This window comes from Plasmodium cynomolgi, chromosome 9 (genome assembly GCF_000321355.1).
Source record: "Plasmodium cynomolgi strain B DNA, chromosome 9, whole genome shotgun sequence".
NCBI lineage: Eukaryota > Apicomplexa > Aconoidasida > Haemosporida > Plasmodiidae > Plasmodium > Plasmodium cynomolgi.
Genome location: NC_020402.1, coordinates 483968 through 509385, shown reverse-complemented (window position 1 = coordinate 509385; position 25418 = coordinate 483968). Strand labels below are relative to the sequence as shown.

The 25418-nt window shown below is 45.1% G+C and overlaps 6 protein-coding genes across 6 annotated transcripts in view; 3 read left to right on the top strand and 3 right to left on the bottom strand.

The window, feature by feature from the left end:
• Nucleotides 1–266: 266 nt before the first annotated feature.
• PCYB_092150 (vivapain) lies at nt 267–1739 on the top strand (the record flags this gene model as incomplete). Its single annotated transcript, XM_004222328.1, has 3 exons — nt 267–707; nt 746–770; nt 1171–1739. 3 exons carry the CDS (start codon nt 267–269, stop codon nt 1737–1739), a joined length of 1035 nt encoding a protein of 344 aa, XP_004222376.1.
• Nucleotides 1740–2757: 1018 nt separating this feature from the next.
• PCYB_092140 (hypothetical protein) lies at nt 2758–6640 on the bottom strand (the record flags this gene model as incomplete). The annotated part of the gene is made up of 7 exons (XM_004222327.1): nt 2758–2891; nt 3123–3210; nt 3390–3831; nt 4072–4176; nt 4365–4520; nt 4878–6254; nt 6577–6640. 7 exons carry the CDS (start codon nt 6638–6640, stop codon nt 2832–2834), a joined length of 2292 nt encoding a protein of 763 aa, XP_004222375.1. The 3' UTR covers nt 2758–2831.
• A 3394-nt stretch (nt 6641–10034) lies between these two features.
• On the top strand, nt 10035–12521 carry PCYB_092130 (hypothetical protein; the record flags this gene model as incomplete). Its single annotated transcript, XM_004222326.1, has 9 exons — nt 10035–10182; nt 10319–10458; nt 10578–10640; nt 10825–10894; nt 11025–11102; nt 11387–11432; nt 11524–11589; nt 11990–12090; nt 12499–12521. Exons 1-9 carry the CDS (start codon nt 10047–10049, stop codon nt 12519–12521), a joined length of 723 nt encoding a protein of 240 aa, XP_004222374.1. The 5' UTR covers nt 10035–10046.
• A 77-nt stretch (nt 12522–12598) lies between these two features.
• PCYB_092120 (hypothetical protein) lies at nt 12599–13670 on the bottom strand. The gene is made up of 3 exons (XM_004222325.1): nt 13356–13670; nt 13119–13215; nt 12599–12957 (listed from the first exon to the last, which is right to left on the bottom strand). The coding sequence occupies exons 1-3, from the start codon at nt 13612–13614 to the stop codon at nt 12861–12863; spliced, it is 453 nt and encodes a 150-aa protein (XP_004222373.1). The 5' UTR covers nt 13615–13670; the 3' UTR covers nt 12599–12860.
• Nucleotides 13671–14060: 390 nt separating this feature from the next.
• PCYB_092110 (hypothetical protein) lies at nt 14061–22034 on the bottom strand (the record flags this gene model as incomplete). The annotated part of the gene is made up of 2 exons (XM_004222324.1): nt 14061–20884; nt 21158–22034. The coding sequence occupies 2 exons, from the start codon at nt 22032–22034 to the stop codon at nt 14061–14063; spliced, it is 7701 nt and encodes a 2566-aa protein (XP_004222372.1).
• Nucleotides 22035–23425: 1391 nt separating this feature from the next.
• Nucleotides 23426–25418, top strand: part of PCYB_092100 (glycerol-3-phosphate dehydrogenase) — a gene marked incomplete at its 5' end in the record, with an annotated part of 2911 nt that continues 918 nt past the window's right edge. The window contains 6 exons of the mRNA XM_004222323.1: nt 23426–23551; nt 23863–23952; nt 24126–24317; nt 24454–24624; nt 24924–25082; nt 25250–25399. Coding sequence (XP_004222371.1) covers nt 23426–23551; nt 23863–23952; nt 24126–24317; nt 24454–24624; nt 24924–25082; nt 25250–25399 — 888 coding nt within the window. The remainder of the gene's footprint in view (nt 23552–23862; nt 23953–24125; nt 24318–24453; nt 24625–24923; nt 25083–25249; nt 25400–25418) is intronic.

Here is a 25418-nt window from a genome sequence, read left to right as displayed (position 1 = left end):
ATAATCAATTAGCTAGCTGTTCAGCACTTTTTTATCAAAAGAAAAAAAAAAAAGCTGGAGAAAGCACGTCCTTCTCGTAAACCGCTGAAAAGAAGAGGAAAAAGTTTTGAACTCAAAGGGGGGTAGGGTGAAGCTCCCAGGAGCCGCTTTAATGTACATACCTACGTGAGTACATATAAAAAACGTATATATTTACATTTCATTTAAGTTTCATTTATTTTCGAATTGACGCGCCACATCCATCCATTCCCTTCCTGAAAAAAAAAATGGAATATCACATGGAGTACTCGAACGACAAGTCGCATAAACCGGAGAAGGAACTTTTTGTGGAAAAATCGTTCTGTGGCAGAAATGACAAGGGGAAGAAGAGCCTCCTCGTGGCTCTGTCCGTGTCGGCCATATGCCTTCTAGCTGGATCTGCATTTTACTTTACCCGCACGGGGAAGGGGAATGATGGCCTCCTGTACGGTAACGCACATGACGAGAGCAGCAGCGATGATTTTATCATCACCACTTTGTTGAAAAGCCCAGGTGGAAAGAAATTCATTGTATCCAAGTTGCAAGAGTTGTTAGCTTCGTACGATCAGCGCATCAACTCGGGTAGAGCAAAGGAGGAAGAAGCTTCCCCTTCGAAGGAGGGACCAACTGATGAAGCGCGTAGTACATCCCTTACTACGGTCAGTAGACAAAAGCAGGGAAACTTGAAAGTGTCCAAAAAAATTGACATCAACTTTGCCAATTCCAGATTTTTGATGATCAACTTGGAGAAGGTGAACGCATTTTACCTCTTTGTGAAGGAGCACGGGAAGAAATACAAAACAACAGAGGAGATGCAGCAGAGGTACCTTGCCTTCACGGACAATTTGGAAAGGATAAACTCGCATAACGGTAAGGCAAATGTTCTTTACAAGAAGGGAACAAACCAGTACAGTGACATAAGCTTTGAGGAATTCCGAAAGACCATGCTAACTTTGCGGTTTGACTTGAACAAAAAATTGGCCAATTCACCCCATGTTAGTAACTACGATGACGCGTTAAAGAAATACAAACCAGCAGATGCCGTGGTGGACAATGAGAAGTATGATTGGAGAGAACACAACGCAGTGAGTGAAGTAAAAAATCAAAATTTATGTGGCTCATGTTGGGCGTTTGGAGCTGTAGGTGTTGTAGAATCTCAATATGCCATCCGAAAAAATCAACATATATTAATAAGTGAACAAGAATTGGTCGACTGTTCTGGTAAAAACTTTGGCTGCTATGGTGGTTTAGCTTCCCTCGCTTTTGACGATATGATCGACTTAGGGTTCCTGTGCTCGGAAAGTGAATACCCCTATGTTGGATTCAAACCACACAGTTGTGATATGAAGAAATGTAAAGAAAAATATACCATCAAAAGTTACGTTAAAATTCCGGAGGATAAATATAAAGAAGCTATTCAGTTCATTGGACCTCTGACTTTGGGAATTACTGTCAATGATGATTTTTACGATTACAAGGAGGGTATCTTCAACTCTGAGTGTACAGAAGAACCTAACCACGAAGTTATGATTGTTGGGTATGGTGTGCAAGAAATTTTCAACAGCGAAATAAATGCTAGTGAGAAACACTACTACTACATTATCAAGAACTCTTGGGGGGAGGAATGGGGTGAAAAGGGATTCATGAAAATTGAGACGGACGAATTGGGTTTGAAGAAGACCAACAACATGACTGAGGCTTATATCCCTCTGCTTGACTAGGTTGGGGAAACGTGCGTCTAGTCAACCCTAAATGTGCAGTGTATTGTCTTACGCTACCAAATAGGGTTCCCCAACTTGTGTAACTGAAGAAGGCATAAAGTAGTAGCCATTCTGGGTGAAGCGCGTCGGAATTACATTCGCTTTAAGCACCCGATCGATGGGGGACAACCCCCATAATATGGTGCTAATCGGGGGGTTACCCCCAAGCATTTTGCCCTTCCCACCGGCAAATGGTGTATTGAGAAAAAAAAAAAAAAAAAAAAGAGTACCCGTATTCTCCGCTACACCACAGAGCCTCCGTTTTTGATGTAACTTTTTTCCGCTTTTTTTTTTTTTTTTTTCTGCTACTGTTTAGTAGTGTTCCACGGTTGATAATTTTTTTCGAGTTTTTTTTTTGTTTTTTTTTTTTTTAACGTTGTAGAGGAATAGACACATAGTGAGAAAAAAAAAAAAAAAAAATCAAACAAAAATTAAACTGACAGTGGCAAAAAGGGAAAGAAGCAAAAAGGGGAACAGGCAGAAAGGAGAGGAGGCAGAAAGGAGAGGAGGCAGAACGGAGAAGTGGCAAAGAGGGGAAGAGGCGAAGAGGCGAAGTCGCGGTGACGAAGCCGCCAATGACAAACGACAAAAAGACGCGCTGCGCACTGCGCACTGTGCGCTGTGAGGTGCGCGCGCTAAACTCTGAGAAACAATTAAAAAAATTTTAAAAACTGGACAAAGGAACGACGACGCGGTGTTGAATTGACAAGTGGGGGATTTGCGTGCTGCAGCCCGTTTTCTTCTGCCCCTTTGCTTCTACCCCGTTGCTTCTGCTCCTTTGTGTCTGCCCCTTTGCTTCTGCTCCTTTGCGTCTGCCCGTTTGAGCGTCACCTTGATGAGAACGCCGGTGCCTTTTTGTTACCCCCGCAAACGTGGCAAACATTATCATACGAAGGGGTTATTATTCTGTGGTGTCACTCCGAACGGGTGGATGACTCGGTTTAAGTCTCTCCTCTCGCGGGATACTCCACACAGACACGCGCGTGTATTATTCCTGCACGTGGGACGAAACTGCTGGACACGGTTAGGGCTCCTCGCCGCTCCCCCATTTGGCTACTCCTCGATTTGCGGAGCATCCGTGCTCGTTAAACTGTCAATGCGGTAGTATTTGTTCTGTGGTGAAAGAGAAAAAAAAAAAAAAATGTGCACATAAAAGTGGGTGCTACGGATGGACGACACGCTCTGTGTGGAGACCCCCTCAGTGGCACACACAACCAGCCACCTCTACGTGGCACGTGAGCTATACAGGGCGCAGCCCTCTCTGTGACAGCATAGTGTCCGCTTAGTACCCTCTCAGTGACAGCACAGTAACCGCTCACTGCCCACTGCCCACTGCTTGCTTACTAATGAATCCTTCAGGTAGTCGTGGGAATACCCGCAGAGGATTTCCAGCAGGTGGATGGACTTCAGGAAGTGCGAGCAGATTCGCTTCCTGCAAAAAGGGGGGGAGGGGCAACATGGGGAAGTCAAGCAGCGAAGCCAAGCAGCGAGGCAAAGATTAGCACTTCTGCGGAGGACCCTCCAGCTGAATGCTCTCGCACACTACACTAACAGGTGCAAGCACTCAGCTGCACAAAACCTTTGCCGGTTTCCCTTCCCTCCATCGCTTACTTCTCCTCATACGAGATGGTGAAGTCCCTTTCCGACTGCAAAATTTCAGTGCTTATGGAGTTCGCGTGAGCTTCCCCTAGTTCCTCGTACAACCAAGCCAGCACATAATTTGCCCTTGGAATCACATCTACAGCATATTTGATTCTCTGCGTCTGATAATAAATAGCTTTCTCCCAATTGCATGCATCTCTGTACCCCTCAAACAAAATAGTATATAATTGATACATAATCCAGTGTTGTGTAAATATTTTTTCTGCCTGGACATACACTGCTAGTGCATCTGCTAGGTCTGATTTGTCTGTGTCTTGTAACCTCTCTATGTAGCTTTTTTCGTACTCGATGTATTCATATGCCATGGATTCTGATACTTCCGATTCGCATATACTGCACTTTGTCACGATGGGAATTTCATCGTGGTACTCGCTCTTGATGAAGAAGGTCCCTGCGAGGGGGGGAGCGGCGATTTGATCATTAGTGGGTGGGGAGCGCCCATTCGGCCGTTAGTGAGTGGGGAGCGGCCATTCGGCCGTTAGTGAGTGGGGAGCGGCCATTCGGTCATTAGTAGGTAGTGGGTGCCGCTTCACACAGCTGAACTATTCACATGGTGGAGGCGTCAGCCCCTGCTCTCACGAGCGATTGACGCTGTACATGCACACACAAAAAAAAGTGTGCCTGCCCCTACCTACGCCACACATGGAACATTTAAACCCCCTTGACTTGTCAATCGGGTTTGTACATCTGCTGCACATGCAAACGAATAACCAGTTGGTGAGCTTTTCTCGTCTTACTATGGGGGGAGAGAGATAAAGGGAGGGGAGTGCCAATGAACGGATGAGTGGATGGACGGACGAACGGATGAGCCGATAGGAAAGACACATCAGCTGCAGTATCCCCTTCTTCGCGCGATGAAAGCGTAAAGGATCACACATGCACTTTTCTCCCGTGTGAAGATTGCTCAGTGGATGGTCCCCTTACTATTGGAAGACTTGTACAAGTCGTCATCTCCGAGGTAGGATATGGTCAGCTCGTCGCCCACCGCCAGCTTCACCCTGGCGCGCAAGACAAAGCTGTCGTTGCTTCCGTAGTGCCAGCAGGCAGTCGAGTTGCAGCTGTGGGCGAGCATGGAAATGCCTGTCAGGGAAGCGGGGAAGCGAAATGGGGAAGTGAAACGGGGAAGCGAAACGGGGAAGCGAAACGGGGAAGCGAAACGGGGAAGCGAAATGGGGAAGTGAAACGGGGAAGTGAAACGGGGAAGCGAAATGGGGAAGCGAAACGGGGAAGCGAAACGGGGGGAAGGTTCGAGAAAAGAGAACCCAAACGGGGTCCCCTCTGGTGCAGTAGCGGTGTAGTAGCGGAGCAGTAACGGTGCAGTAACGATGCAGTAGCGGTGAAGTAGCGGTGAAGTAGCGGTGAAGTAGCGGTGAAGTAGCGGTGAAGTAGCCGTGACCATCGCGACGATCGCATCGATGGCAAAGCATATCCCCTTACGGTTGTACAGGACCAGTCCCTCATTGTCCGTGTGATGGCCGAAGGCATTGTAATGCCACACCTGTATGATCCTGTCATATATTTTGGGGTCTATCATTTTCTTCATAAAAAAATATTGCAGCTTCCCATTTTTTCCGAACCTTTTATCACACACCTTATTCAATACATTGAATACATCTGCATCTGCGTCTCTATCGGGTTCAGGAATCCATTTGTCGATACAAGCCCTCAAGTCACTATCACCAAGTGTCGTAATGGTGCATAATGCAGCGTAGTGCCATTTGAGAGGTAACTCGAAATTTTCTTCATTATTCAATTTATTTAATTGTTCCCATAACGGTTCATTCAAATCGGGGGTAATAATTATCAACGGTTTCTCCACAAATATAATGCTCCCTGCTTCTAAGTTCTTTCTCGTAAACATACATCTACCTTTCCCTTTGACGTGTGCAATTTCGACTTTTTCATCTATCTCTTCATTGTTATATACTTCCAGTTTTTCTTCTACGTATTCTTCGTTTTGTTCTGACTCTTCCAGTGTGTCTGTGGTTTTTCTGTCTCTGATGTTTGTTTCATTGTGTTCGTTTGGTATCGTTTTTTTCTTATGCCCTCCGACATATACTTGCCTCATGCAACCCTTTCGCCTCTCGCGATGGTGCATGGAGTTCGTCCCCCCGTCCACGTCCGGGAGTACCTCCTCAGCCGCTTCGTCGTCCGCTTCGTCAGCCTCGTCAGCCTCGTCAACCTCGTCAGCTGCCTCCTCTGCATATTCGTCATCTCCCTCTTCGGCATATTCCTCTTTCACGTCCGCCTCAGCATAAGCGTACTCCTCCTCCTCCCCTGCATACTCACGCTCCTCCTCTACATACTCATGCTGCTGCTCCTCCTCATGCTCCTCCTCCTCTACATACTCATGCTGCTGCTCCTCCGCATGCTCCTCCTCCTCATGCATGGCGTCCATGTCCACCTCGGGGTAGGAGTCCACCTCCTCATCGACCTCCGAGAACTCCTTCGTTTCGCCGGCGTATTTTTCAAACTGGAGGCGCACGTGCCGAGTGGCGCCCTTTTTGCGGCCGATTTCATATTCGAGCGTGTCGCCACGTTCATACTCCCCCCCGTTGTCGTGTCCACGTCTCTCGCTTCTCTTCTTCTTTATGTAATACTCGTTCGCAAAATCGCTGCTTCCATTCGTTACGTCTTCGTTTACTCGTGAATAGGACCTCGCGAGATATTTTCCCATCGCCTGACTGTTGCCATCCTCCATGTCATCATTGAATGTGTAAAGGTTATCCAAGCTGCTTTCTCGCTTTTCATTTTCGCGTTCTTTTTTCCTAGCACTTTTTTTTTTCGTCTTATCGGGGTAGCCAAACGGGTCTCCTGAAAAAAGAAAACAGGGATTCAGAGTGTATCTATTCCTGCTAACAGGGAAGTTCCTTTTTTTTTGCACCTGCCTGGTGGCACTGCGGTGCCTTCACTTGGAGTAAAACTCTCCCCTTTGGGTGAAGCAAAAGGAGGCTGCACAAAAACACACACCAATGCTATAACGCACAGGGGGGAGATGGAGTAGAAGTAGAAGTAGGAGAAGGAGTAGAAGTAGGAGAAGGCGTAGAAGTAGGAGAAGGCGGTGTGTGTGTGCATATTGCCCCGAAATTCAGACAAACACACATGCACGTAAGAGAGAGGTGCAACGGGAGAGTACCTTCCAAGTCGAGCGTCTTCGCATGGGCCCAATCTCTCTCGTCAACTGTGTCAACTTCTACCATTTTTTTTTTTTTCCGACTGGATTTTCTGAGTCTCCTAAGAATTGTCTCCATATTGTATCTTCCTCTTCGTCTTCCTTTTTTTTTTTTTTTTTTTTTTTTTTTTTATGTGTGTGTGCGTCTTTCTCTCCAATTTTGCGATTTTTTTTTTTTTTTTCCCCTTTCCGCTACACAACACAACACACTTTATTACGACGTGGTAGGAGGGGAATTCAAAGGACCATCACTTCGCCCGAGTGGATGCAAATGTGCAGAAGGAGAACTGAAGTAGTCTCTGCAAAAGTGATCAGCTCGCTACAACACTGTCACATGAATTATATGCACGGGTTTGCCAAGCGAGTCAAAAAAAAAAAAAAATAAAATAAAAAAATAAAATAAAATAAATAAATAAAATGAAGTGAAATGAGGTGAAGTGAAATGTTCCACAAAGTTCTCAGAATGTGAAATGCTAAGATGAGTAGAGAACAATTATTTTTTATTTTATTTTATTTTATTTTTTTCCCATTTATGAGTTAACAACTTGGTTGGTAGTTCGACAAGGTGCAAAAGCCTAAGTCACACATAACAACGGCTTCTGTTTGCATACATTCGTAGGGGCACATAAGTATGCGCAACGTATGAACAGTTTTTTTATTTTGTAACTCCACAGATGAGGTGGGGACGGTTCCCTGGATGGTGCTCCTGCGGTAGGTGAGTAAGTGACAACACTGTTGGGGGGGATGTAAATGCATGCATTGTCGTTTGCGCCTTCCCCAATGCGCAAACGCCCAGCTTTCACCGAGGGGAAGCAACAGACAGGGGAAATGCGTGCGCGGGGAGACACAAAATGGATGCCTTCAAACAAACGCAAAACAACAATCAAACAAGCGAGCAAACGAGCAATCGAGCAATCAAACAAACGAGCAATCAAACAAGCGAGCAATCGAACAAACTAGCGAGCAAACAAACAAACAAGCGAGCAAACGAGCAATCAAACAAACGAGCAATCAAACAAGCGAGCAATCAATCAAACAAACGCAGCACCTTTAAAAACAGTTTGCATCAACGGTGCGAGTGGCATGCAGGCACGTTTACGCCTGTTCATGTAGAGCAAAAAAAAACACAAAAAGAAGCACAAAAAATAGCGCAAAAAAAAAACGAAAAAAAAGCGAAAAAAAAAGCAAAAGGTAACGAAAAAAGGCACAAAAAGGAACAAAAAAAACGGAGGCAACTGCACAAGCGGGAGAGCACACCTAGGTCCATAAACACGCGGACTTAGTCGACGCGCGTAGGTGCCCCCCGCCAATTCGTGCCGAATGGCGTTCACCAAAATGCGTCCGCTCCAATCTTCTCACCGCTGCGACCTGTCTATATCTATCATTCAGTGTCACAGAACAGTTTCGATGTGTGAATGTACAAACAGGAGGACGCATTTCCTCACGCAACTTTTTAATTCATACATGCACACATGCGTACACATGAAGACATGTGTACCGAATGCCTTCCACCCGCTTAGCTGTTCACAACAGTTTCATCAAGGGGAAGCAATGCATGCGCATAAATACAAACGGGCGAAGAAACACGAACATGTGGATAGACGGAAATACAAACACGCAAATGTCCACACAAATCGGGAAAAAAAAAAAAAAATATATACATATAAAATATATACATATATATATATATTCATTTACACAGCCAAGTGGACGTTAACATACGAACGCGACTTCACATTTCTACAGTTGACTCGTATTCTTCAGCTTTCAGCACTTTGGTCGCTCAGCACTTTGACCGCTTAACATTTGCTACATGTTAGGAGCGAAACAAAAAAAAAAAAAAAAAAAAAAAAACAAAAAACGTGTTATGTGCGCCCCTTTTTTTATGGGCAAACGGAAATTAATGGAAAATTGCGGTGGTTAGTGAGGGGTACCGGCCATATGAACAAAAACAACTTATGTCACAAACGCGCGCGTGCGTATGTGTGTACGTGTGCGCATTTGAGGTGAACACAGACAGACGTGTACCAATCATTTGCGCACTTGTAAAGGTTGCAATTCTTTTTTTTTTTTTTTTTTGTGTAACTTTTGTTAAATGTCCACTCGGGGGGGGAGGAAATAATTTCCCAAAAAGTTTTTTTTTTTTTTTTCCCATTCGGTGAACGCAAAAAAAAAAAAAAGGTCGCATGCAAAAATTAACACATGTATGTAAAATTTCTGTGGGGAAGTGCAGCATGTAATTGGGCTAATGGCTAGGCAGTAGAGGTGACTCTTTGAGTGGAAAAAATATAAAACGTGTTTGGTTTCACGTTTGGTTTGAGAGAAAACGCGGTGGGAGGGGAAAGATGATAACGCAGAGGAGGCGTCACAAATGGAAACACCTTTTATGTGGTCCACCTGCCTGTCCAGTGACTCCATTTGCGCCAAGCGATTGCTTCCTTTAAAAGGGAAGTCACTCTTAAAACCACATCATTGAGTTAAAAAAGGAACATGTGAAAGAGGAAGAAGGCTGCCCTGGTAAAGGGTCCAATTGATGACATCCCTTAGTAGGTATTTCTCCACTTGTTAACCTTATTCCACGGAAATTTACTTCCCCCCACCACCAGTGTGTATACCTTACTTACCTAGCGTAGCGTTGCAGCCTTCTACGTGCGTATGGGAATGTTCGCATCTTCTATGTCTTCCCTCCCCCCCTATCATGTCGTTGTCAAAATGGCTTCTTCACCAAAAAGGGGAAAACAATAATTTCCTTGCGAAGGAGCAAAAAGGTACACAGTGTTGTGGGAAAACAGAACAGAGAAAGGAACACCATTTTGTTATACCCTCCGTTTTTAAAAAAATGCTACTCATCGGAAGAGACACCAAAGTGATTCAAAATGGTCTCTTCCTTTTGACCAAAGTGAACTTCTGCAAGGTGGACCACCCCTTGTCACTGTCGCAAAAGGGGTAATATTTCGCACATTGAACGTTCATATAAGAGTGCTTTTTTTTTTTTTTTTTTTTCCCATTTTTGGCTCAATCTTCTCCTCTGCGTAAAACATACACGCCGGGGGGTAAAAGGCAAAATCGATACACTTTTAAAAAGCATGTCTATCCGCATAATGAGCAAAGTTCCCATCCGCCGTCGTACTCGCCTAGTATGTACACACTATTTATTTGTCCGAAAAAAAAAAAAAAAAAAAAAAAAAAGTTAAAAGGGGAAAATTAACATGGGACATATGTACACACGCCCGTATATGTGGAGGAAGCAGAGAAAAACACAACAACGCATTTCATGTTTGTCCGCCATATGGAAGCTGCGCATCATTTAAAAATACGTCTTCATTTGAATGGCCACTGTGTAAATCGTCTATATTGTTCCCTCTGCACACAGAACAGACACAACGAAAATATTTCACGTCTTTTGTTTTCTCATTCAAAAAAAAAAAAAAAAAATGAATCTTCCTCTTAAAATTTGGGGTTTTCTTTCTTGTTTTATGTTTGTAGAATTGTGTTTCATTCGAAACAGTTTCAGCTTAACAATAAGCAGAGGTGCGCCTCAGGTAAGTGGGGTCGCCGATGTGCCTAACGGTATGAATTGTGAAAAAAAGAAAAAAAAAAAAAAAAGAGGGACATACTCCGCGTTGAGAGGTACTTCATTTTAAATAGCTTTTCCACTCGTTAGGTTTATCCTTTTTTTTTTTTTTTTTTCCTCCTTCCTTTTCAGGCCCGGTCGACTTGCCCCCCGAACGGAAGCTCAACTTAGGGCTGCGCAAGTACCAGCGCAGTAGTCCCCCCCAGGAAGACGCCGACAATGAAATACAGACAGAAATGAACGAAGACGCGGAAGAGCTGGAGGACATCACAGTACAGCCACACACCTTAGCTAGCACCTGACCTTTTAGCATAGAGCAAAATGTGGACCAATCTGAGTAACTCCTTTTCCCTCTCTCTCTCTCTATCTCTCCCTCTCCCTCTGTTCACAGAACAAAGCAAATTTCCCCTACCCACAATCCGAGAACGTCTATATAAAACATCAGGAGAATTATGTAACTCCCATTTTTGTGTACTTACAAAGTACCGAGTGGAATAGGACTCAGCCGTCTCTCCAACCCGCGTTGTGTATCTGCCCATTCCCATGATGATGCACCACTACCCCTTGAGCATGCGTCATTTAATGGATAATAATTTCCATTTTTCTCTCCAACTAAATCTGTTTACTCTTCTTTTTAGGACATCCCCCCGTGGCTAGCTGAAATGATTAATTTGTCTAACATAAGCAAACACACATTAGAATCGCTAGGTTAAAAAAAAAAAAACGCTCCTCAGGACTAGGCAGTTACCTTCACACGGGTATACACATACGCAAAAAAAAAAAAAAGAACCCTCCCCTAACCGTACATCAATGCTACCCCCCTTCAACATCCCCACAGGTGTTGAAAATCTACCCGATGTTGACGCATGTAGAGCTATACAGAATTTGAAAGAACAAATGCTGTGCATACTTGATGGTATGAGTAAAATAAGTGTTCCTCATCGGAGGATAATTTCCCTTTTTTTCAATTATCTAAATGGTCGTGAACACAACAGAGAGGTGCATCCTTGTGTACATGACATGGATTCATATTTTTGTAAAAAAAAAAATGTTCAGCGCTAGAGGATATTAAGCGGGTCTATCAGGATGGTTAGAATGGGAACACTACCGATATGATTTTTTTTTTTTTTTAAATGGGAAGAAGCGGAGAGAAGCCATGATACGATTTACAACTGCCCCTTTTTTTTCTCTCCTCATCAGCAAAGGACATAACCTCCTTAACCGCGAGGGTCTTGGCCGGGGGAAGGTAACTCAGAAGGAGTGTGTTTCCTAGACATGCTGCACCACGCTGGGCGAATTACTCCATGTGCCTTCACCCCTTTTTACCATGTTCATAGACTAGCCGTCCGGGCCCTGTCTAGGCTGAACACCTTGGCATCCGCGTTTGAAAATAGGCAGCTCATGTAAGATCCAAGTGCGCTAGAGACACTACACGAATTTTATGCGTCCCCTCCCCCCCAAAAAAATAAAACCAAACATCTAATGTATCACATACATACTTCTTTACAGGAAGAAGCTTGGGACACCAATGGTAGACTTGGCGCATATGCCGAATGACGATTTTTTTTTTTTTTCTTCCTCACACCTTTCGCAAGTTTTCTCTCTCTAATGAGTTGCGCCTCTTGTTTCGCGCTCGACGCAGGCCACACTCATTATGCTTCAAAGAGAATCTACCTCGGACAGGTAGCGCCTGAGGGGGAAGAAGTGAACACAGGCAGCGCGCGGAGTTGAGAGGCCGCCTGATGGGGGGGATTAACATTGACTCGCTTCACCCGCTACACCGCTACACCCGCTACACCACAGGAACAGGTGGCTGTGCGGGTCCATACTAACCCTACTGACGGACCTACCTGTGGTGTCAGACCTGGCTGACATCAAAACGGGGTCTTACGGACACGTAAATGGTGAGCCGCAGAAAACAGAAAAAATATGCACATGTTTAAATAAGTGCATGTATATATTACCCATTAAGTCTTCCCAAATGAGAATTATTTTTCTGTCCCCCCACCCACAATGGATAGTTATCATGCCGAGGCAATCTAGGGTTCGAAACCCAGACAGGCACATTCTAAAGCTGCGAGAAGGAGCCGCGCCGTCCAGTCTAGTCAGCGGATACACAGCAGGTGAGTGTCGTCTCTGCGGGGAAGGATAAAATGGGAACAGAAAAATGGCACTGTTCACTTTAAATCATGAGCATTCCCTTTTTTTTTGGAGTTCTACGCAGCTTATTTGTCCTGCTGAATTGTTTGTACCCCTTTGTTTCCATGTCGATAATTTGTTCATTTATTTATTTTTTTTTTCTTCCCGTTCAGTTCAAGGAGGATACACCATTTGAATTCATTTTACCATTTCGCTTTTTTTTTTTTTTAAATTGTTTTTCGTTTGCGCAAAAAAGACAAAAGTTTTTTTTTTTTCTTTAGTAAGGCGGCCACCATTCTGTTTCCCCTTCGTGGGTACAGAAGCCGCTTTGCTTTTCCTCCTTTCGAGGGGTAGAAACTGGAGGGGGCCCTTCCAAAACTGGGCATATGTCACACGCACACGTTCATAAAGTGATGCACTCGGACATGACGAACGTCAAATTGCTTCGGTTTTCTCCTCAACCAGGGAGTTCACATTGCAGCGTTGTGGCCGTTTTGTGGCCGCTTTGTAGCCGCTCCTCCAGTCGCCTGCCCGGTCACCAAAACTTCGTTGTCTGCTTGAGGGGCCTGTAATAGGAGTGGTCCTGCCAGAATTGAAGCTTCGGTTTTCCGTGCCCCTTAACTTCGTGATACCTGTTCAGCGAAGTGAAATCAGATGAAATGGAATTAGGGGGCGTCCTTCGTGAGACGTGTCTTCAGGCACAGAAAAGAATACGTTGGGCTTTCCCCCTATGACAAATGCATTCTTTTTTCCTCTCAGTTGTGTCTCCTTTTTTGCCGCTCGATATGCTCACCTGTAGGGCCTGTACTTGTCGAAGCTGAGGAGCTTCTTTCGAGTAGCCCAGTAGCCGTGTCGGTGGTACCACTTCCATTTGCTTGGCCAGTACGTGCCTAAATGGGTGTAAACAGTGTGTGTAGAATGGCCCTTTTTTTCTCCCCCCCTTTTAGTGTAATGAGTATTAGGGAGTTCCCCTTTTTTTTCTTTTTTGGGGGAGCAAGCTCTTCACCGAGCGCTCCCTCCGAGGTGTAACCTTTCCATTTGCGGCCCTTCCAAAACACAACCGATATTGACTCTATTAACCTTCTTAAGTATTCATTGGCCTGAAAGATCAAAACGCTTCTGCTAAGGCAATTCTGCTTCACCCTGTTGTAGTTCGTGCCATATTTGGAGAAGGTAAATTTTTTAATGCTTGGGACAGAGCTCAGGGATGAAAGCACTTCAGCAAAACTGCCGATATTCTTTAGAAGCCTCACTTGGTCATTCTCAAATATCTGTTTCGCAATGCCCATTATAAAATGATCTTTTGAGAGTATTTCTGCGCTTTGCAGATTTGGCTGTTTACACGTACGTTTGGGATTACGCCAATGAGTGCATATTTTTATGGCGTTGTTTTTCTTTCACATGTTTGTTCCCCGTGTGGCGATGCCATTTTAAAGGGGCCCTGCGATGGGGAAGTGCAGAAAAAAGGAGAAGTGCAGGAAAGAAGAAGTGCAGAAAGGGAGAAAGGTCAGCAGAGCAGTGTTTGTTTGGTTAAGCGCCCCAAATGGTGCAAAAAATTGTGCAAAAAATTGTGCGAAGAATGGCTCGCAAAATGGGTCACATTGTTTGTCACAAATAACTCGTCAGGTAACCTTCACAACGGGGGGCACAAACCGCACAAAAAAAAAAAAAAAAAAAAAAAAAATGGGGAGGTGTGCACTAAAAAGTAGCTTCCCGGGGAGGCGTGGCACCACAACTACCCGACCAGCTTCGACCGCACCAGCTGCGTGTCAGCGAAGCCGAAGAGGTAGATTAACTCCTTGGCCTCGTACTGAATGTAACTTGGATTCAAAATTTTTTCCGTCTGAATTTTTGAGTTGAGCTGATTATTCACCTTAAGCATGTTGTACTGGGTGAGGATATTTTTTTTCACGCATTCACAGATGGATATAATAATGGCATGGGAGAAGTCCTCGTAGTTTAATTTCTTTTTCCCCTTCTTTTGCATGAAGGACTGCAGTGTGCGTATCGCCATTTGGTTGCTAAAGAAGTGCGGGATGAGTCCAAACTCGCGCAGGAATCGAATGAAGATGGCGACGGAGACGTGCTTCTCGGGACACGGCGCGGGTTCGCCCGTTCCCACTTGGTTAGCCGGGTTAGCCGGGTTAGCAGTGTTAGCGGGGTTAGCGGCGTTGACCGGGTTAGCTGCTTTAACCGGGTTAGCTGCTTTGACCGGGTTAGCCGCTTTAACCGGGTTAGCCGCTTTGACCGTGTTAGCTGCGCTAGAGACGGCCTGGGGCTGGACGACTTCCCCTTGAGTAGCTGCCCCGGCGCGCTCCTGCGGCGACGCGTCACGCGGGGTAGACAACCCCGAGTAGTAATCAAACAGAAGGGGGAAGGTCTTCTCGAAGTTCTTGTGCCGAACGAGGAGAGGCAACTCGTTGTTGAAGTAGGTCTCCAAATCAAGGAGGCTTATATGTACATGTGGGGTGTTATTAGCAGTGACGGTGGGGATCACTCCCCCACCAGAGGAGCATGTATCCCTGGTGCTATCCGGGTCGACCTCTTCCCCATTATGCTCAATTAAATTCTGTTTAAAATTCTGAAAATTGGGTTCCAAGCTAAGTTCCTCATAAAAGGGAACAAAATGGTACTTGACAAAATGATGAAATGAGGAGAGCCGAGAGGGGTGATTAGCGTTTAAGAACCTCTTTTCGTCCTCGTTGTTGATGACTGTACATTCAGAGACGACATAGAGCATATTCAAGTAGGCCAATTCTCTAACAAAGGCGATGAAGAGATACTTTGGAATGACTCGTAAAAATCCATATGGGTTATACAGGTTTCGAAAGGAGTGGTGCTGGATTGAAAATTTTTCGAACAGCCAAAGGACATTCTCCAAATCTTTAAGAAAAAATCTGTTGCATCGCAAGTCTATTAGGAGAGCTACATAAGCGTTGTACGTCAGGTGGAAGCTACTCAACTCGTTATGTGAGAGCAGGTTGTTATTCTCTTCATTTAAGTCTATTTTTTTTAAATTGTCTAAATTTTCCACCATTTTTATTTCCTGCATTTTTTTAATTTGAAAATCCTTCATTTTGTTGTCCTTCTTGACACTACAGCTGTAGTAGTTAAACGTTTCGTCCAGTGAAATTTTCAGTCGTGGGCAATTATTCATCGTTTTTTTTATACTCACAAATATGTCATAGGTAGATGCGTTTCTCCAGTACTTCCTCACCATCTCCCTGATTTTTGTTTCTTCCATCTGTAGCTGGTTTGGCTGTGTATTTTTCATTTGGGCGTCCCCTTCTAAGGGTTCTTCTTTCCTCCTGGACTCGATAAGAGAGCTTAAGAAGCTGTTCTTATGTGACAACGATAGGTAGTCGTTTGTCTGGATGGCTTTATCCCTTTTGACACTACACAGTTTAGAGATCCTCTCAATGTCTACCTCATTCTGTTCATACTTCTTGAGCCTCTCCTTTATTTGGTTCACTTTTTCCATTTTTTGGTCAATCATTTGCTCATACTTGTCTAACGTTGCTTCCTTCCTAAGCAGACTCGACTCGATATTATGAAGATACAACTCCTGACACATATGTTCACAACACTTATCGAAATCATCCGCCAAATCATTTTTCTTTAACTTCCTCAGTTCGAATGCAATACCTTTGTATACCTTTATTAGTTCTTCTAAGCCACTAAATTTGGATTTCCCAAATTTCTCACAGTACTCTATGATATTATTTGTTTGGTATGCAAACATTTTATTATATTCCTCCTCTAGGAGCTTCCTAAACTGGGTAAGTATGTTATTTTGGAGCAAGCCATTTTCATATTGCTTTGAGTTGATAAAGAATTTATACTGTTTTAAATATATGAGGTGCTGTAAAATGATATTACTTAGGGAGTAGGCCAGGTTCATACCCATGTCATACTTGGCATCTCTTTCGGATAACTTCGATTTGTACATGTGCATGTGGAGCCATTCATTTACAAATAAAGATTCGTTCATTTCGGGGATTGTTCTTCTGTGTAGTGGGTTACCTTTTGTATACTTCCCCACTCCACCCTTTTGTTTTTTCCCCCATTTGGTATACCCATGGGGGATGTCACCTATTGGTAAGGTAGTACTATCCACGAGGGCTTCCTTCCTCAAGTCCAAAACGTTCAACGGAATGTGAAAGAAGAAATTTTCAACTTTGACTTCCTCGTCAATTCCTTTGGTGGGTACAAATCGGATCAGTCTTTGCAACCTATTGGAGCCTATTGACTTGGAGCTCCTTTCTTCACTCTCCACCACACCCAAGAAATTGGAATAAAATGAGGAGAGACTATTCATGCACCCTTGATAATCATTACAGTTTAGTAAGAATTCAAAATTTTTTAGTAACAACCCTGAGTAGGTAAACTGAAAATATATGTTGAAAAAGTGAAGCATCTGTGGGATATTCATAATAATAGGTTTCAATGGGGACCCATACATCTCAACTTCGTTTATGTAGACATGAATCTGACAGCATATAGGAATGTCTTTCTGGAATTTCTTTTGAAATTTTTCAATGACATAATGATCGTTGTGTTTCCTACTAGAGTGTATGAGAAATTCTTCATAAAAAATTTGCACTTGTTTTATATCCTCATCGTCAAACATCTTTTTCGTTTTCTCCTCTCTTTTAAAATGGACTACATACTCAACTGTGTAACTCCCGTCATGGTTATCCACGACTCGTTTGATCTGTGCGCCATTTTTTCCCACCACTTTTATGTTATCATTCCCTATACATAGCTTTACTCCATTTTTATCACAAAGTATTACTGTAAATGTGTTTACTATTTGTGTTTCTTTCAGGAGTTGAGCACATCTCTTCTTGTTTTCTTTGTCCATCTCGGTGATGTTTTCTCCTTTTATTTCGTCGTAATATTTTGGGTGAGAAAAAAGCTTGTTCGCTTCGTCACTGCAGTAGGGGGTCTTCCTATCTGACGATCTACTGCCTAACGCTTCTTCACGCGCACATCGATTTGATACCTCTTCCGTTTCGCTCGCCTTCCGCTTCGTTATGGAGATGATGTGGAATTCGTGCGCACCATGGGGAGCGGCAGCGGAAGCGGTGGAACTGGGGTGAGTCTCCCCTGGGCGGCCTTCCACTGGGGGGGTTCCTGGTTGTTCTTCTGCCTGTTCTCCTGACTGCTTTCCTGGCTGCTCTCCTGGCTGCTCTCCTGGCTGCTTTCCTGGCTGCTCTCCTGGCTGCTTTCCCGGAGGAGCACCCCCCGCGGAGGCGCCAGCATCGAGCCCTTCCTGGGCATTCACCTCTGGGGCGCTTCCCCCTGGCCGAGCCGACTCGGGTTGCAAAGCGGAGTCATGCGCTGGGGCAGCACTGAGGTCGACACTCAGGTCGGCACCCAGGTCGGCACCCAGGTCATCACTCGGGTCATCACCCAGGTCGGCGCCTAGGTAGTTACCCTGGTTAACCAGACCGCCTTTCAGATTGGCGCCCAGATTGACCTCTCGCCGCTTGCCCAGACGGTCACCCACCCAGGGCCCACTGCGCAGGTCCAGAACGGGGGTGGCCAGGCACTGGGTGGCCCCCTTGCCCAAAATTTTGCACAACTTTGGATCTGCGCCAGCGGGGGTAGCCTTTATTTCGTATGGAGAACCAACCACATCGATCCCGTCGCAGAAGATGTAGAGCAGCTTCCTTCCCACTTTGTGCACCTGGTATGTAACCTCGTATGTGCCATTCTTTAAATCCTCCACTTCGTAATCGACCAGTTCGTGTATCTCACTGAAGGAGTTAAAGCAGATGTGATCAGGAGCTCTCACCTCCTTATTAGGTGCATAGCAAGTTAAGGTGTTTTTATTTACCTCTGCGTTTCTACAAGGGTCAGCAGCATAGTCTAATTGAAGATATCCGAGTGGCTCAACTTGAATCCTAATTTGAATGTGCTTTCCTCCATATATTTTCTTTTTTCTGTAATTTTTTGTGTGTACGTAGAAGGAGTGCCACTTATTTATTTCCCCCCCCTGGAGTCCCCCTCCCTCTGCCACGGCGAAGTGGACCACCTCGATGGGGGCATCCAGCGGCGCGACCCCACGTTGACCGTGCTTGCGGACACCGCTCGACGGGGCGTCACACAGTTGGAGGTCACTCGATGGAGCGTCACACAGTTGGAGGTCACTCGATGGAGCGCCACACAGTTGGAGGTCACTCGATGGAGCGCCACACAGTTGGAGGTCACTCGATGGAGCGCCACACAGTTGGAGGTCACTCGATGGAGCGCCACACAGTTGGAGGTCACTCGATGGAGCGTCACACAGTTGGACACCGCTCGACAGGGCGTCACCGCGCCTCCCCAGTGGAGACCCCTCATGCACTTCACTTCCCATAACGGGCACGAAAAAGTAACTCTTAAAATGATTCCTCCGGTTTGCTTTCCCCACACGTAGGTCATCCGCAAAGTCATCGAAAAAATGAAAAACCAGATTGTCTCTTCCAAAATTAGGAGCTGAATACGAGGAGTGAGTAATGTCTTCCCCCAAGTTGCTCTTTACTTGATTTTTGTAAAACAGTTTATATTTGGGTGCAGAAAAAAATGTGCTATTTTTTGGGTGTGTGTAGAATGAGAGTTCAACAAAGGGTCTGGAATTTTCAACGAAGGGGTCGTTCCCCTTCGTTTTCAGATAATACGGGTGGGTTTGGAGGCTCTTCTTTACCTTGTCTCCTTCGTTAAACGGGACGTTATCATTTATGGCGTACCCGCAGTTGTACCCGAAGTTGTACCCGAAGTTGTACCCGAAGTTGTCATAGAGGACGTCGTCATAGTTGCAGCTGTCCTCTCTGCCGCCGCCTACACCGCTTCCTCTACTTCCTCCACTTCCTCCGCTTGGCGCCAACCGAAGCAACGGAGTGCCGCTGTGCAGAAGGACAAAGTTTAGCCTGCAAGAAGGCGCGTTGTAGTTGTAAGGCAGAATGACGGGGCTGTTGAAATTAAGCTTCAAACAAACGACGTCCTGTTTTTCCCCCTGCACTTTGCGACCCCGTTCCTCACATTCGGTGGCGAAGTAGTAGTCAGCCTGAATCCCATTCCGAGATGTCAATTTGATAGTCCTCCTTTTTCTCTCCTTTACATTTTGAAGATTGTGCATACTGTTCCCCTCTTCCTCCCAAAATATGATCCCATGAAAGAGGTTTACGTCAATAAAATTTTTTAACGAGCTCAATTTAAGAGTTATGTTAGACACACAGTGAACATAAACAATTAGGTGTGAGCAAGGAAGATCTAAAACTCTACAACTGGAAGGACAAAATCCGTTTGGGAATCTCCTCTTTGATAATCCCAACATTTTAAATAATTTTTTCCTAATTTTTTTTCTAAATTTTTCCTCTACTTTCATATCATCCATTTTGTGTAGAGACTTTTCAAAGTAGGAAAAGGACCGGTTCATGTAATTGGGATCTTTTTTATTTAATTCTACATCTAAGTGAGAGCACAAATTTTTTATTTTTTCTACGAAGCTCTCTTTTTCTTGTCTTCCACTCCTTCTTCTTAATGTAATGTGTTTAAAAATTTTCTTTGCAATATTATATGCGTCACTTTTTCCATTGCTCAGGTTGTGAAGTATATCCTCATCTTGGAAGAGATCACAGGGGGGTAGTAGTACATCTTTTTTTACTTCTTTAATCTGAAGATTTAGACGACCCACTGGTAATAACTCCTGTTCGTGCTTACTAATAAGGTGGAACAAATTTACCTTTTTGTTTTTTCTGAACAGGTCTAGGTAGTTGTACAAGACGGCTCGAATGACTTCATGAGGGTAGACATTGTAGCTATCTCTACTGCATACATTTTCAACCCTCTTTCGATTTGCTTCTCCTTCATTACGCACTTCTATAGGAACAATGCAGGATCCTAAGATGTGAAGAAATTTTTTGTAATCCTTCTCTATGACAAGTTTTTTCTCTCCCATAAAGTCTAATTCTAACTCCATTTCGTTTTTGTACTTCTCCACGAGGTTTTTCCCAAATGGGGTATCCTCAATCCCCCTTTGATACTCTTCACCCGTGTTTGGGGTTATCCCCCATGGGTTCTCAAATCGGTTTAGTGGTTTAGTGGCATCGCTTCTAATGTAGGATGTGTTAGGAGAGGTTGTTCCTCCCTTTAAGGTGACATATTCACTCTGATAAAATTTTTCGTACTCCTTCAAATTTACCCCAATGATAGAAATAAAAACGTAAGCAATCCCATCATCCACAATACTTAGGACCTCATTGTATCCCCTCCTTAAATGTACACACTGATTGATATTTACATATGCAGAGGAGTAAATATTTTTGATATTTTTCTTTGGATTAAACTCGATTCTGTTTAGGGAGGTACATCTGTTTCTGAATTCTGGCAGCCAACTTACCCCCTGAAATAGGCTGAAAATTTCTAAGGGGTCTTCATACACAAAATAGGATACACAGAATGCCTGTTCGTAATGGGAGCAGTTTGTCTGTTGGTTTTTTAGCTTTGCTTGTCCAATGAATATTTCAATAAGGCTTTCTTCCTCCCAGTAGAGGTTGGAGTTTTCTGACGTGCCTGAGGCCAGCGACAGTGTGGATGATTCAGCACAGGAAAGCGCGGACGCGTCCCCTGACCCGTCTAGCAGTTCACACACACGGGGATCGAGTTCCCTTTGGTGGTGGTTTTGTAGTGGAGTTCCTTCGCGCCTCTCATTTATGGGCGCCTCAGTTTTTATATCCCTTTTTTTGTGCTTGTCCCCTTTTCGTTTCTCACTTTTTGGTTTCTCACTTTTTGGTTTCTCACTTTTTGGTTTCTCACTTTTTGGTTTCTCACTTTTTCGTTTCTCACCTTTCCCGCTTTCCCCTTTTCCCTTTTCATCTATTCCGCTTTCCCCTGTTCCCTTTTCATCTATTCCGCTTTCCCCTGTTCCCTTTTCATCTTTTCCGCTTTCCCCTTTCCCCTTTTCCCCTTTTCCCCTTTTACCTTTTCCCCTTTCCCCTTTGGACACATCTCCCTGACTTCTCCCCCCTTTGGACACATCTCCCTGACTTCTCCCCCCTTTGGGCACATCTCCCTGAGTGCTCCCCCCTTTGCGCTTCACCGAGTCCGAGCCCTCCGCCACCTTTTCAAGGGTAGTCCCGACCCCCGCTGTCTTTTGTTGCGCATTTTGTGGGTGCTCCCTTTTGAACCGATCCCCTTCTGGATGATCATCTGTTGGCTGCGCCTCTTTCGCTTTGGCCGCTTTCACCTTGGCGTCTTTCGCCTTGGCCGCTTTCACCTTGGCCTCTTTCCCTTTGGCCCCCTTCACCTTGGCCCCCTTCACCTTGGCTTCTTTCACCTTGGCCTCTTTCGCCTTAGCCTCTTTCGCCTTGGCCTCTTTCTCTTTGACCTCTTTCGCCTTAGCCTCTTTCTCCTTCTTTTCTTTCGACTCGCCTAGCTGCGCGTGCCGAACCTTTGGGCCCTTTTCCGCGGCCGTTCCCACAGTCTTGGCTTCATTCTTCCTAGCAGACTTTGCTTCAGCCTTGGCTTCATTCTTTCTAGCCGACTTTGCTTCAGCCTTTCGTGCGTCCTTTCCCTGGTGAGTATCCTCCCCCTGGCTCCTTTTACATGTAATGGCTTCACAAATTTGAACTTTTTTTTTTTTCTTCTTTAATTTATCAGAATTGTCTTCTCTCTCTTCTGTCACTTCCTCCATTTTGACATCCCCCTTACCGACTGCTTCCATGCTGTTATTTTTTTTATTTTTATTTCACGGTTCGATTTTTGCGGAGTTGTAAATCCGTTTGGGTGTAAAGCCTTCCAGCAGAGAGGTGTGTATTTGGGGGGGAAATTCGCGTGCCCCTATTTTGCTTACTGTGCACAACTGGGCGGGGGGGGATAAAAATGTGCATTTGAGGGGAAAGTCATGAAAGTTGTCCGATTATCCTTTTTTTTTTTGGGGAATGTTGGGAAGCCGTTCTCGCTTATTTTTTTTTTTTTCCATTTTGGATTTTTGTGCACTCCAAGTTGTGTCCCTTGGCGGTGAAACGCTGAAGTGGCGGAGCGACGAAGCGACAAAGCGGTGGAACGACGAAGTAGCCGCGTAGCCGAATGGGGAGATGAACTCGCTAAGGGGAACGCCCTGGCTGTGCTGAGGGGGCAAAGACAGGCAAGGCGGGAAAGAAGGAAACTCACATACCTTCGTATCCCCTCGACGGGAAAGAAAAACATTGGCCTGCGTTAATGCGCGCGGAAAAAAAGAGCATGGTTTGGCAGTGGGACGAACACTAACGCCCCTGTGCACCTGAGACGCGAACACGTAGCAGTGGGGAGTTCACTCTTCCTTTTGTCCCCTCTTTGTGACCGCGCAGTTGTTCGGCGTGGCAAAAAAAAAAAAACATACATACAGACAGACAGACATACGGACATACAGACATACATGTACAAGCAAGTGCACGAGGACCAAGTCGCCCGCGCACCCCCTCCGTGCGCTTTTTTGGAGAACAACCCCCCAAAAGACGGTTCCTCCCACCATCACCGCGAACATAAAGTAGAGAATGTACCATTGGGGTGGAAGCCAATTTAAGGGATAGAGGCAGGTGATGTCTTCGCATATGGTTATGCCCCCTGTTGTTTTCCCCTCCCCCCGCGAGTTTTCAAAATTTTCAAAGCGCATTCTCCAGAGGTGTAACAAATCGAGCGTGCTAAAATTTTGTCAGTAAAATGACAAAAAAAAAGAACTTTTTTAACTTGGTACAAACATCATCCCAATTGAAGCTGCCACTTTTTTGTCGCATGCCTGACCGGGGAAGTCTAACTAAACGGTAAAGGGGCAATACCTATTTGAGATGCCACCTGCCTGTTATGCACCTTTTATTTTTTTTTTTTTAAAAAAAATGTCAACACATTTGTTTGGGAATACCACCCTACGTTGCCTCCCGTCCTGCATACAAATGTAAAAAATGAAGCAAAAAAAAAAAAAAAAATACATAAATTTATGCTTCGAAACAGCGATGAGATTTGCTTCCTACATGGTTACGTAGAACGGAAGGAGTGAAAGTTGCGCAGAAGTTACACCAACATTGATCAGAAGCTGCGACAGAAGTGGCCCATGCCCTTTTTTTTTTATTTAGCAAAATGATGAAGAGCTTCCTTTCGTACCTCTTGTTAGTGCCCCAGTTGGCAATCTGCTTCTCCGGCAGCCAGCCAAACGTCAGTAGAAACACCCTCATGGCAAATGCCACAAACAACCTCCCCCTTAAAGTAAGCCAAAAAAAAAGGAGACAGCACATTTTATGGTTACACCTGTGTGTAACTGTTGGGACACCCATAGAAAAGGTTCCTGCGGGAGGAACTGATCTTTTTGCAAAAAAAAAGAAACGTTCATTTTTTAGCACGTAAGTGTGTTTTTCGGTGAAATGTGCCTATTTTTACCGCTCCCTTTTCTTGCTCTCTTTTTCCGCTCCCTTTTCTTGCTCTCTTTTTCCGCTCCCTTTTCCTGCTCTCTTTTTCCGCTCCCTTTTCCTGCTCTCTTTTTCCGCTCCCTTTTGCCTCTTTCGTCCCCCCCCTCGCAGGTTTCCGTCATCGGCAGTGGGAGTTGGGGAACCGTCGTTTCAAAAATTGTAGCCGAGAATACGCAAAAGTCGAAAATATTCCACCCGCTGGTAAAAAAAAAAAAAAAAAAAAAAAAAGCTATCTAGCTATCTAGCAAGCGGCGCATAAATACACAGATCAGTATTCACCTGCACATTTGTACGCATGAAACTATGTCCCTGTCCCATTCGAACGACAACCCATGTCAGAGACCACCCCCTCCCCTCTCTGCCACTTCACTCAGGTTAGGATGTACGTAAAGGAAGAAATTGTAGACAACGATAAATTAAGTAACATTATAAACACGAAAAAGGAAAACGTAAAGTACATGAAGGGGATGAAGGTGCCTGACAATGTAGTGGCCATTTCGAATTTGAAGGACGTGGTTGAGGATGCCGACCTGCTCATCTTCGTAGTGCCTCATCAGTACCTGGAGGTAACTCAGGAGATCAAAACGCAAAAGCGAAAATGGGAAATGGGCACTCGTGAGGGATTCCACATTAGAGAGAGTCCACCTTCATTCACTGCGAACATAATGCACCGTGCCTCCCCCAACTTCCCTCCCCCTGCAGAACGTGCTAAACGAAATTGTGAAAAACGAAAACCTCAAAAAAGGTGCAAAGGCGATAAGCCTAATGAAGGGAATCAAGATAGACAACTGCAGGCCCACACTTCTGTCCAATGTAATTGAGGGCAAGCTAAAAATTGGGTGCTCAGCTTTGTCCGGCTCCAACATAGCGAATGTATGTGCAAGTACCTGGGCATATTGCTTAAGGTCTTTGTAAAAGAGTCCCAGATTGGCCTTTCCCCCCTCATGCAACTTACGCTAAAAGGGGGGGATTTCCAACTGTTCACTACATTGGGGATGTATGGGGGCCTCCCCACACTTGCACCTTGTGCTAAGTCGAGAAGGCCCCAATTGAACAATCCACTGGGGGGAATATACCTACCCGCATGTGTGGTGAACAGCTTGTCACGAATCAGATAAGCATTCTTTTCCGTACAGCACAAAAAAAGCTCCCCCCCACTTTGATCACCGCAGGAGCTGTCTACGGAAAACTTCAGCGAAAGCACCATCGGCTTTGAAGATGCCCAGGCGGCGGGGATCTGGCAGGAGCTGTTCGACAGGACGTACTTCAAGATAAACTGCGTCCAGGACAAGCCGGGGGTGGAGGTGAGCACTGATGGCAGAGTCCGCACTGTTAGCAGTGTTGGCAGTGATAGAAGCGTGCCAGCAGCGTGTCAGCAGCGTGCAATCGACATACCACTGGGGGTGTCAATTTATATATATCCACGCCCGTGAGCGCTAGATCGTCTTCCCCACGGAACGCTTCACACCTTTACAACCTCCCCCCACCCACTGCTCAGACATGCGGAGCGTTGAAAAACGTAGTCGCGTTAGGAGTGGGATTTGTGGATGCATGCAGGCACAGCTATAACACAAAGTCAGCTATTATCAGAATTGGCCTTGACGAAATGAAGAGGTTCGCCCGGTTGTTCTTCCCGGACGTTCTAGATGTACGTGCACCGAAGGGGG

Bases quoted from the DNA above. Each gene is read 5' to 3' on its own strand.
- PCYB_092120 (XM_004222325.1), bottom strand. From the start codon at position 13,614: ATGGGCATTGCGAAACAGATATTTGAGAATGACCAAGTGAGGCTTCTA. The intron at 13,216-13,355 runs GTTACACCTCGG...ACACCCATTTAG, and splicing joins GAAGGGCCGCAAATGGAAAG to GCACGTACTGGCCAAGCAAA. The intron at 12,958-13,118 runs GTGAGCATATCG...TTCGCTGAACAG, and splicing joins GACAAGTACAGGCCCTACAG to GTATCACGAAGTTAAGGGGC.